The 12,672-nt window shown below is 42.2% G+C and overlaps 1 protein-coding gene across 1 annotated transcript in view; it reads left to right on the top strand.

Annotated features, from left to right (window-relative positions):
• The window catches only part of adamts3 (ADAM metallopeptidase with thrombospondin type 1 motif, 3), a 146,010-nt gene that overhangs the window by 75,544 nt on the left and 57,794 nt on the right, over window positions 1-12,672 (top strand). Inside the window, exons 6-7 of the mRNA XM_030723729.1 lie at window positions 343-426; window positions 868-1,024. Coding sequence (XP_030579589.1) covers window positions 343-426; window positions 868-1,024 — 241 coding nt within the window. The remainder of the gene's footprint in view (window positions 1-342; window positions 427-867; window positions 1,025-12,672) is intronic.

Here is a 12,672-nt window from a genome sequence, read left to right as displayed (position 1 = left end):
CACTGATGTAGCTAAAGCATGTTTGCATTCTTCATAAATAGACACAATAAGCATGACCACACCTATCAAATCATAGTCTCTCTTTTAATGAATACTGGTGCATGTGCAAACTGGATGCACCATCATGTTGAAGAAAATACTTTTTTTGTGTGTTCTGCAAAGACGAGAACCATGATTACAACCTATCACAATGCACCAGAACAGTGCTTGCAGAGCTCTGTGATTGCAGACGTTCATGGAGTGAGTTGTGATGAGTGGAAAGAAGAACTCAGATTTACATGGATAGGGTGGAATTTGGGATTGAGGTTCCTTAAAAGTGTCATTTGTCCCCCTGCTTCTCAGGTGAATGAGATTTACCATGACGAGTCTCTGGGAGTCCACATCAACGTGGTCCTGGTGAGGATGATCATGCTGGGGTATGCCAAGGTGAGTTTCACAGTCCATTGATCTTTTAATTCTCAAACTTCTTTGAATCTTAGTCAAAACTGAATGCTACATTTGCAAATGTAGCATTCAGTTTTGTTCTTGCTGGTATTTCAACCAGAAATATTGCTGCAGTGGCACAGTGAGAGAGTGCAGGTGACATCCTCATGCTTTAATAATGGAGCAGTGAAATTGATTGCAGAGGTCACCTGCTCTAACGCACCTTTGTAAAAATGCACTTTTACAGACTGTAATCAACAATGACGCATATACATGATGTGTGTTCACCAGGAATCTTTCAGCTTTCTAAACCCTCATTATCAGCTCAGGGGTTCCATGTTTGATACTGTCGCTGCTTTACATTCTGCTGCCAGAATACTAACATGTTCATTTGCACAGGCAAGGTTCAGTGTTCAGCATTTCTTTCTTTCTCTTTCCTGTCAGTCCATCAGCCTCATTGAGAGAGGCAATCCATCACGGAGCCTGGAGAACGTGTGTCGCTGGGCCTTTGTGCAGCAGAAAGGAGACCCTGATCATGCCGAACACCACGACCATGCAATTTTCCTCACTCGCCAAGGCTTTGGCCCGACGGGGATGCAGGGTAAGGCCCCAGAGGACATGCATCCTGTGGTTCAGATGAGACTGTGAAATTGTGTGTGGCATTTTGCCCTTCCTTTTGTGGCTGTCATTACAGGAGATTACCCATCACAATACACATCATTTAGTTTTCTGTGTTTTAAAATCTGTAACTTGCCGATGAGGAAAGATTCTTTGATTTGAAATGTTGTCATTACAGGTGACGACTTGAGGTTGAGAGAAAAAAAAAGAGAAATTTTGAAACATTAATTCTGCAAAAAACACTTAACAAATGGGTCTTATGCCTGAATTCACCCCAGATTCTTCTGAAAAATTCTTTGTGCCCCAGTTGCTTTGGTTAAATTGACTGAAATAATTTACAAAAAAACACTAAGAGGATGGGACAATGACAAAGCCTCCTTATTACTACTATGACGCACAAAAAGGGTGAGCAATCCTCCATGGACCGTCTGTTTGTGCTATTTTTTTGGCACTTGTACTGAATTTCTCTTGTTGCCGGGGCCCATTTGAAAGACTGGAGCCTTACAGTAATTTGCGCTGCCTGCCAGATATCGACTTCTCCCCCTCTTTTTATTTTCTCCACAACAGCCAAACTGCAGCAATGAAAGCAACTGTCCAAAGTCACTGCTATTAAATGCCTATTTGACCTGCTTTTATTTGCAGCTGCATCGACATTTTATTTGGAAGTGAACACTAATGCAGTGATATTGTCAGATGATATAATTAAGGGATGCTCTCCAATGCCACAAGAGTCAAAGCCTAAAGTCTCTGAGATGCTGAGTGCAGCAGCACAGGTGTGAGGGGTCAGTCACTGCACCTTCTGGTTTTGATTTTGATTTGATTTTTTCACAAAAGCCACGACACAGCTACACAGCATTACTTAACCCACATCACTACCTGGGATGTTGATAAAACTAAACTCGAGATATTCAGAACTCAGTCACCACCATTGACCTGATATTCCTGCATGCTGTAAAAAACAACAACAACAACAAAAAAACAAGTATTTCTGGTGTCTTTATTTATTTTTTTTATTTAACTATGGAACCAAATTTTCTGAGTGGTCTTAAATCAAGAGTGAATGTGATTAAAATGTTGGTAAGTTTAAAATTATACTCTGGCAGGCAAAAGAAACTCAAATATCCCGAATCTCAGGCACTTTTGACAAATCCCTCTTTTAATCTCACATCTGGCAAGTGGTGAAATAAGCTGAGCTTTAAGCTGAGTTTAAATTTTAGGATCACGTCCTGCATTTATCTTGGTGGAGATTTGTTGTTGCCACTTTATTCTGTGCTTGATTATGTGTTGTAGATTTATATGTATGCGTGGATCTCTGTAATGGTCTCACATGCTGGATTTTGTGTGTCATGGAGCGCTGAGGCGAAGTCCTCAGTGTTCACTGCACATTGTGTGCACAGGTTCGATGGTCTGGTCTGGTCTCCCTTGTCCTTCTGTAGACCCTCAGTACTCAGTAGAGACTCGGTAGAGCTGAATCGAAATGGATTAAATCTGGAGCGTCTGTTTCTACGCGGCGGAGTAGAACTAAATATTCGGATAATTGGATTTTTTCGCCACTGACAGGTAACCGTAAAAACTACAAGGTCTGTCAGCAATCAGTCCCAGATGGCATTTGGATGGCCGTGTATCTAAATTCTCCTGGAGATGTTATGTAAACAGATGCTCCACGCCCCCCCGCTTGTCCCATCTTGTGATCTGTGTGAACTGATACGCCTCGCGACCTTGCTGATGAACCTTCTATCTCTATCAGGACTGTTTAGTCGAGAGAGAGAGCTGGGTCTGCTCGACAGTAAACCTGCACTGGCAGCCCCTCCCCCACCCACCCTAGTGCTCTCCGGGCTTTAAATGTGCTTTTTTTTGCTTTGCTGAGGTCTTTTTTTGGAACCTCGTACGGTGCTTATAATGAGCACAGTACGAATTTTTTGAACCTAACTTTCCTATTGTTTGTATTTTTCCTTTCTTTCCCTCACTGTTACGGTAGCGCCTGTATAATGGCTGCATGACCGCAGACACCTGTCTCCCCAATCTGTTGTTTGTTTGTCTTCTCTTGGATAGGTGTTCTAGAATGCAGTTTTTGTTGTATACTTGTGTACAATGACAATAAAGCTCTATCTATCTATCTATCTATCTATCTATCTATCTATCTATCTATCTATCTATCTATCTATCTATCTATCTATCTATCTATCTATGCTACATTTCTGGTCTCCTTCCACCTTTCTCACAGTCTATTTTGTGTCTATGCTAAATTATCAGCTCTATTTCTTGGCCCGGGCATGCTCACAAGAGATATTAAATCTCAATGTTTTTATGATCAAATAAAGTTAAATTCATTTGTGCCCTTTATGGTGCTGAAAGAAGGTCCACTGCTTTGTCTTGCAAATCCAGAACTTATTTGGAGAGAGAGTTTTTAGGTGAGCGGAGGAAATCTCATTGAATTTCATTACAGCAACTCAAACCGGTTGTTTGTTTGGCCCCATGCTTTTATGTATGCCTGACAATGTTGGGGATCCTAATGAGATGAAAGATGGTGTCCTGGGGAATCTTCTTTCAGATCTGTACACTGAGCTTCTGGACAGTCAGAGGTGCAGCCTGGCAGCATCTGATGGAAACATGATGTCCCAGAGGTGTTCTGGTGGATTTAGGTCAGGTGAGCGTCGGGGCCAGTCAGTGGTATCAATTCCTTCATCCTCCAGGAACTGCCTGCATACTCTCACCACACAAGGCTGTGCATTGTTGTGCACCAGGAGGAACCAGGACCCACTGCACCAGCGTAGGTCTGACAGGTCCAAGGATTTCATCCTGATACCTGATGGCAGTCAGGGTGCAGTTGCCTCATCTGCAGAGGTCTGTGGATCCCTCCATGGATATGCCTCCACAGACCATCACTGACCCACCACCAAACCGGTCATGCTGAACGATGTTACAGGCAGCATAACGTTCTCCACGGCCTCTCCAGACCTTTCACGTCTGTCACATGTGCTCAGGGTGAACCTGCTCTCATCTGTGAAAAGCACAGGGCACCAGTGGTGGACCTGCCAATTCTGGTATTCTGTGGTAAATGCCAATCAGACTCCATAGAGACGGGCAGTGAACACACGGCCCACTAGAGGACATTGGCCCTCAGGCCACCCTCATGAAGTCATACTGTAGGGTTCTGGCAGTGCTCAACCAGTTTCTCCTTGCACAAAGGAGCAGATCCCGGTCCTGCTGATGGGTTAAGGACCTTCTGCAGCCCTGTCCAGCTCTCCTAGAGTAACTGCCTGTTTCCTGGAATCTCCTCCATTCTCTGAGACTGTGCTGGGAGACACAGCAAACCTTGTGGCAATGGCACGTATTGATGTGCCATCCTGGAGGAGTTGGACTACCTGTGCAGCCTCTGTAGGGTCCAGGTATGACCTCATGCTACCAGCAGTGACACTGACCCTAGCCAAATGCAAAACTAGTGAAAAAACAAAAAAAGATGAGGAAGAAAAATGAGTGTCCTCCACCTGTAAAACATTCCTGCTTTGGGGTGTCTCATTGTTGCCCCTCTAGTGCACCTGTTGTTAATTTCATGAACACTAAAGCAGCTGAAACTGATTGACACCCCCCTCTGCTACTTACCTGACCACATCAATATCCCAGAAGTTTCACTGACTTGATGCTGAACTCTGATTAAAAATGTTTTTAGTAGTATATTATCAGGCTTCATATCACACACTGAAGCGATTCCTCAGGTCTTGGAGGAAGTCTTTGAAGGTGAGCTGCAGGTGGTATGTCACAGGGAGGCCGTGGATTACGCGTCTCAGCAGTCAGTGGTACAAAAGTTTTCCTAGTTAAAACTCCACATATACAAGTATCTATGAGTCTTATGAAATAATAATATACACTTACTAGTTCAGATTACTAAGAGCTTTCAATAATTTATTATTAAATTGTTAAAAATGTTTTATTTTTTAAATAAAACATTAATTATTAGTGTTTTTTAACTGTACTAGCCTTGCCAATCATACACTCTATAGGACCACTTTTATTTTGACAGTTTTACACTTCTGCTTCTTGCCGGCTATAAATTAAAAATAAATAAGGTCTGCAAGAAACTAAAAAAACACAATGGATACATCACTGTTTTCATTTTCCATTTTTTAATTCTAATTTTTTTTTTTTTTTAAGTCCCCACTCGTCCCACCAGACATCCGAGATCTCTGTCCAGAAGAGCGCAGAACAGCTAAGATCAAGCTCCCAGGCCTCTGGTAGAGGACCTGTGGTTATATATAAATTCTAAGTTGGCAGTTCACATCTTCCTCAAGGCCTGCAGTTGAAAATTAGCCATCTGGCAAATTTACAGTAATGTTCATCAATGTGCACCATCCCTGTAAAATAAATAAATCATAATGGACTCTCCTGAAGGTGTGCTGTGGTATCTGCACCACGATGTTAGCAGATCCTTTAAGTCCTGTAGGTTGTGAGGTGGGGCCTCCATGGATCGGACTCGTTTGTCCTGCACATCCCAGAGATGCTCGATTGGATTGAGATCTGGGGACTTTGTAGGCTAAGTCAACACCTCAAACCCTTCTTCAATCACTTTTGCATCGATGGTCAGTGATGAAGAACATTGAGACAGCACACTGTCTTAACATCCAGAGTATTATGTCTGTGTAGATTCTCAGTTATCCAGGTCATAGTTGTCTCTGGAGCTTGAAAAAGGCGACTGGACTGCTTTTTGTTTCTTGAAGATGTTTCACCTCTCATCCGAAAGGCTTCTTCAGTTCTCAACCAAATGGTGGAGAGACCCAGGTATTTAAACCCCTGTGGGCGTAGTCCCCTGGAGGTGGTTATGACCCTCTATTGATCATGAGCGTGAACACATGTGCCCAGGTGTGAAGGGGGCGTGGGTCATATTTAATCAGTGGTTTCAGTTGAAACCAATTTAGGACTCCGCTCCATTGTTTCCTGTGGTCTATTGAGGTCACTGGAACAAAGGTGTGAATGGGGGTTGAGACGTCTGGGAAGGGAGCTCAGGACAGCACTGTAAGCGGGGGAAAGTTGGTGACGTAATCCACCTCCTCTGTTCAATGATGGTTGTTCACAGTGGACATAGATGGCTTCTTTCACTCCTCTTTCAAACCATCTGTTTTCCCTGTCCAAAATGTGAACATTGGCATCCTCAAAAGAGTGCCCTTTTTCCTTCAGATGCAGATGTACTGCTGAATCTTGTCCTGTCGAGGTGGCTCTTCTATGTTGTGCCATTTGTTTGTGAAGAGGCTGTTTGGTTTCACCAATGTAGAGGTCCGAGCACTCTTCACTGCACTGAACAGCATACACTACATCGCTGATCTTGTGTTTGGCGGGTTTGTCCTTGGGATGAACCAGTTTTTGCCTTAGGGTGTGACTTGGTTTGAAGTATACTGAGATGTCATGCTTGGAGAAAATTCTTCTGAGTTTCTCTGACAAGCCTGACACATATGGGATGACAATGTTGTTCCTCTTGTCCTTCCTATTCTCTGTAGTTTGTGTTTGGCCTTCATTCCTGTGCATCTTAGCTGATTTGATGAAGGCCCAGTTGGGGTAACCACATGTTTTGAGGGCTTTCTCAATGTGTGTGTGTTCCTTATGCTTCCCTTCTGCCTTAGAGGGAACACTTTCCGCATGGTGTTGTAGGTTTTTACCACATTTTACCGGATTACCACAACAAAATTACTACACTCCTCAGTGACAACAATACTTATGAGGTCTTGAGACGTGATCCCACAAGCAACTACAAGAAAAAAGTTGTTTGCTGCCTGCAACAACTTGAAAAGGAAAAAGCCATTGACCGCCCCACTTACTACCGCCTGTACCCTGGAGAAGCCACTCCATGCATTTATGGACTCCCAAAGATCCACAAAGAAGGAGTCCCACTTCGACCCATTATCAGCAGTATAAACTCGGTCACCTACAACATTTCCAAACACCTCGCCACCATCTTATCACCGCTTGTTGGCATCACACCCCACCACATTGAAAACTCTACAGATTTTACTAACAAGGTCCAGAATCTTGTACTGGATCCAGATGAAACCATGGTGTCCTTTGATGTGGTTTCACTTTTCACTTGCATACCCACAACTGAGGCAGTGGAGACCGTCAGAAGACGACTACAGGAAGACGATTCCTTACTGAACAGAACCAGCTTCACCCCAGATCAGATTTGTGCACTTTTAGATCTCTGACTTACCACAACATATTTTAAATACAATGATGGATTCTACAGACAGAAGCATGGATGTGCCATGGGCTCCCCAGTGTCTCCCATTGTAGCCAACCTTTACATGGAGGAAGTGGAAAGTAAAGCTCTTGGTTCTTTCAAAGGGATGGCACCTAGCCACTGGTACAGATATGTAGATGACACCTGGGTCAAAATCAAAACCCAAGAAGTAGAAGCCTTCACTCGTCACATTAACTCAGTGGATAAATACATACGTTTTACCAGGGAGGACACCAGAGATAACAAGTTACCATTCCTGGACTGTGCGGTGCTTATCGAGGAAGATGGAAGCCTCAACATTGAAGTTTACCGGAAGCCCACACACACAGACCAGTATCTCCTCTTTGACTCCCACCACCCTCTGGAACACAAACTTGGGGTGATCAGGACCCTACAACACCGTGCGGAAAGTGTTCCCTCTAAGGCAGAAGGGAAGCATAAGGAACACACACACATTGAGAAAGCCCTCAAAACATGTGGTTACCCCAACTGGGCCTTCATCAAATCAGCTAAGATGCACAGGAATGAAGGCCAAACACAAACTACAGAGAATAGGAAGGACAAGAGGAACAACATTGTCATCCCATATGTGTCAGGCTTGTCAGAGAAACTCAGGATGTTTCTAATTTTAGAAATATTGCACAAATGCAAAAAAGCGGTCCTGCATATTTGTTTAATATGTACATTGAAGGACATATCCTGGTCAAAAATGACTCCAAGATTTCTCACAGTGTTACTGGAGGCCAAAGTAATGCCATCCAGAGTAAGTATCTGGTTTGACACCATGTTTCTAAGATTTGTGGGGCCGAGTACAAGAACTTCAGTTTGATCTGAATTTAGAAGCAGGAAATTAGAGGTCATCCAGGCCTTAATGTCTTTAAGACATTCCTGCAGTTTAACTAATTGATGTGTGTCATCTGGCTTCATTGATAGATAAAGCTGAGTATCATCTGCATAACAATGAAAATTGATGCAATGCTTTCTAATAATACTGCCTAAGGGAAGCATGTATAATGTAAATAGAATTGGTCCTAGCACAGAACCCTGTGGAACTCCATAATTAACCTTAGTGTGTGAAGACGACTCCCCATTTACATGAACAAATTGGAGTCTATTAGATAAATATGATTCAAACCACTGCAGTGCAGTACCTTTAATACCTATAGTATGCTCTAATCTCTGTAATAAAATGTTATGGTCAACAGTATCAAAGCTGCACTGAGGTCCAACAGGACAAGAACAGAGATGAGTCCACAACCTGCAACCCGCCACTCACGAGATTTGCAAGTGACTTTAGAAAAAAACAAAGTCGCTTATAATAAGCGGACTTGGCAACACTGGTTTCCACTTACGCCTGGTGTGCTTAAACGAAAATCAGTGAAACTGCTCATTGAGCTGTGGATGAACCTACTGTGGAGTTCTGGCTCACTTCTTCATTGTCTCGGGATTTAATGCCTGATTATCTTTTTGTTATTAATATCTGGGAATGTTGAGCCTAATCCTGGCCCAAATAATACACGTTTTAATACTCCAGAAGCTTTTAAAGAATCAAGTGAGGTTGGTTTCTTACATTTAAATGTAGCCTTGTTGAAAAATCGATCTGATGCACATCTGGGCACAATCTATCTCTCTCTCTATATATATATATATATATATATATACAGTATTTACACACACACACACGCATATGTGAGACCTTTGGTTCCATTATTAGATTAGATTCAACTCATTGTCATTTTGCACACAAGGCACACAACAAAGTGATCATTCCAGATCACTCATCCAGAGACGAGCATCTGCAGTCATGCAGCCAGAGACCGGCGCTACCATTAGGCAATATGGTTTAAGTGTCTTGCCCAAGGACACAACGCAGTGCAGGGATAGGGGCATGAACCAGCAACCCTCTGGCTGCAAGGAAAGCGCCTACCCCCTGCACCACTGCCACTTATCACCTTGTCATGGGTGGTGTGGATTTCCTTCTACATTTTTAATAACATATTTAATTACTAACAGTGAAACGTGTAACTTATAAGAAAAGATGCAGTGGAAACTGCCCCATTGTGTATGTTCTACAGCTCATATCCTTGTTAGCTACAGTATTTACATTATTGTGCATATCTTTTCCATTGTTTGTAAATGTTGATCTACTTATGAACCACAAGCCTAAACAGCTTAATTGCTAGTAAATTAGTACCAAATATGATTTTGAGCAGGGTTTGAGACTACATGTTTACATGGTCACTAAAAGAGGAAAGGGCACAACTTTCAACATAGTGCAGCAGGTCAGACACTTTAAGCCTGACATCAATATTTTCTAAGAAAAAAACAATCAATAGATATGGTGCAACCACAGGCCCAATCTGCCCTAATGAGGTCCCTGTACAGTATGGTACCTGTTAAAGTTTGTGCATGTTGGGGCCCCTCTTAAAGCTCACCCAAAATCTGTATGAAATATGTTGTAATGTTGGAGTTCCCTCTTCTATATTCTGGTATTTTTACTCTATAATAATGCCTTCTGCTGCTGCTCTTTGTCTGAACTCCACTTTGAGGATAATGACCCAGACGGTGGGTTTTATTTCAGGTTTCTGCATCCATCCATCTACTTCTGATGTTTTCCTTTGAGTACTAAAGCCACTGTTTGGGTGGGTGAATAACTGAGACTGCTGGATCATTATAGAGCTGATGGTGTCCAGATAAACTCCCCACATGTGTGAGCTCGCCTATTCTCACTGGATAGTTTTCTTTTGTACCGTGTATTCTCTTTCAGTCTTTTTTGTGTGCAGCATCATCTTCCTACAATAGCATGAAGGTTAGCTTCACCTCAGTGATGTGATGTCCCTGAAGCTGCAGTTCAGCAGCAGTACATCTTTTCACCAATTTGGACAGTTTTGAAAGATGTTACAATCCAGTCCTCATGAACCTTTAGCGGTTCAACTTGAATATTTGTCTAATTTTTCAGTAACAGCTTTGAAAACATTTAATTTCCCTCCCTGTTCTGTTTGCTCGACTTATTTAACACCTCTTTTCATTGAGTTTGTTTCTTCAGCACAAAAGTCCAACAGCCAGAAACCGAACATTTATGAGGCTCCTTTTTGTTTGGTTATGACTATTAGCATTGACAATATCAGCTTTAAGCTTTTTTCTAGTTATTTTTTCTTTGCTGTTTTAATTTTGTTTCATTTTTTTCATGCAAAGCTTTCATGGCTTTGTATAGCGTCATTGGTTCTGTGGATATCAAAAGCTTTAAACTGAATCTGATTGATTATTGAATTTACTGATCACACAAAATGTGATTGGAGTGAATCTGTAAGCTGCCCAGATTCAATTATTGTAAATAAAGATAGAAACGACCGAGCTGGACACTCGATAAAGGCTTAATGATGAACATCGGGGAAGAATCACAGTAATCACTTCATGCAATGTTAATTCTAGAAAATAAGCCATGCTATAAATGGCTTCCTCCACTTCTTCAGTAAATCTCAGGCAAGTTCCCAACTGTTCCTTGGAATGGGCGGGAGAATGAGGAATGTAGTGCTAAAAAAATTCTTGGGGAGACTGCAGGACTGCAGGAAAAGTGCAGTAAAGTTAAGCATGAAATCTAGTTATAATCAAAATAATACAAACGGACCGCCCTCCTTCTAAAGATTGGAGTTTGGCACAGATGCAGCAGCCGTCCTCTCAGCCTGTGGACTCTGGACTCAGGCACTTAGCAGTCATCTGCTGCTGTGACACAACAGCACACAGACAGCACTGTGACACATGCTGCTGCTTATTCTGGCATAAAGTGGAGATGGTGTCAATATACTCAAGGCCAGTGTGATGCAGTACAGCTAGAGATGAAAGGGCTCCCCCTGAAATATGAAACATCTCCATCCTGAACTGGAAGTTCAGTTTAATTGGATATGAATTGTCCTTCAGTCTATTACAGCCTAAACTCAGAGATGTGTGTTATGGTACATGGACACAATCTGTAAGAGCCTCACACGTCTGGCAGCAAAGAAAGTATAAACCAGAAGAGGAGATTATTTTCTGAACTGCTGATTATGCCACAGCTTCAGTGGTACTGGATGTGTTGTTGTGTATTCATTAACTCTAAGCCTCGTGGCTGTACTTGCTACCAAGATAGCACAACATATACAGAGTATTAACTGGTGTGTGAAGGAGCCACGGGGGCTTACCTGAAGCGTGGTTTTCATTTAGATTCTTATATTTTAAGTCTAAGAACTGACATAAAATAACCAGCCATGATCTTGGTCCTGAGAACAGGAGTTTTCCCTCACGGTGAGATTTCCTTCTTACTCTAGTGTCCACCTTCTTGAAGGTTCATATTAGTTATGAACTAACCACCGACTAGTTTGGTCAATGGTTCAATTCACGGCTGCTCCAGTCTGCATATCAAAGTATAAACCCTGAGTTTCCCCCGATGGATATGTGTGTGTGTGACTGTTAGACAAGGTGCTTAGGTGTGAAAAAAAAGCATTTGCATGGATGTGTGTGTGAGTGGGTGAATGAGGCTTGTAGTTCTGAGTGCTCAGGGTAGAAAAGTGCTAAATAAGTACCAGACCATTTACCATTTCACAGTTTTTTGGGTTTTTTTTTTTAATTTGACATTAAGCATCTGGCTGGACACATAAACTTTCTAGGGAGCAGTAACAGCTGCGTTTGTGTCGTGTCTTGTGGTATCTGAGCTACAGGGTCTGAAATTGGACGTGTTATATAGACGGTAATTTAGCAACCTTGTTCTTCATATTCATGACCCTTGTCATTTGAAATTATTGACATGGAGCAACTCTTCATTAGTGCTTGGCGATAGATTATGTTTACAGTTGAAAACATTTATAGCAGCATCGCTACTGTTTTATTCTAAGTTGCTGTTAAAAATAGATTGATAGAATATTACTCTCCTATATTGTATTTCGTGCTTTTTTTAAGATCACAAAATTTTTTGTGCAGTTGTTTTTGACTTGAATTTCAAATCATTTCACTTTCGACATAATGATCGGTGTTAAAGGAGCAACCTTAAAGGGGCAGCCTGCCAAAAACTGCACTTCTCTGAGTGGCCACTTGAGGCTGGTTCCAGAAACATGTCGACTCCCATAGAGTCCTGTGTTTAAAAAAATCCAACTTTACTGCAGCAGTAAACACACCTGCTGGGGACACATGGATGTAACAGTTCACTGATGCACGCTGGTGCTGATCCATGCACAGCTCCAAAAGTCAAAACCAAAATCTTAGTGATCCCTGAAGTTCATGCAACTGAATTAAGAACAGTGTGATGTGGGAGTACTTAGAAGACTTTGGTGCCTTTTGGAACATTTTAATGCAATTATCTAGCACAGGGGTCTTCAACTCCAGGCCTCGAGGGCCGGTCCTGCAGGTTTTAGACGTGTCTCTGCTTCAATACA

Source organism: Archocentrus centrarchus, unplaced genomic scaffold (genome assembly GCF_007364275.1).
Source record: "Archocentrus centrarchus isolate MPI-CPG fArcCen1 unplaced genomic scaffold, fArcCen1 scaffold_26_ctg1, whole genome shotgun sequence".
NCBI lineage: Eukaryota > Metazoa > Chordata > Actinopteri > Cichliformes > Cichlidae > Archocentrus > Archocentrus centrarchus.
This window is presented reverse-complemented; position numbering and strand designations above follow the sequence as displayed.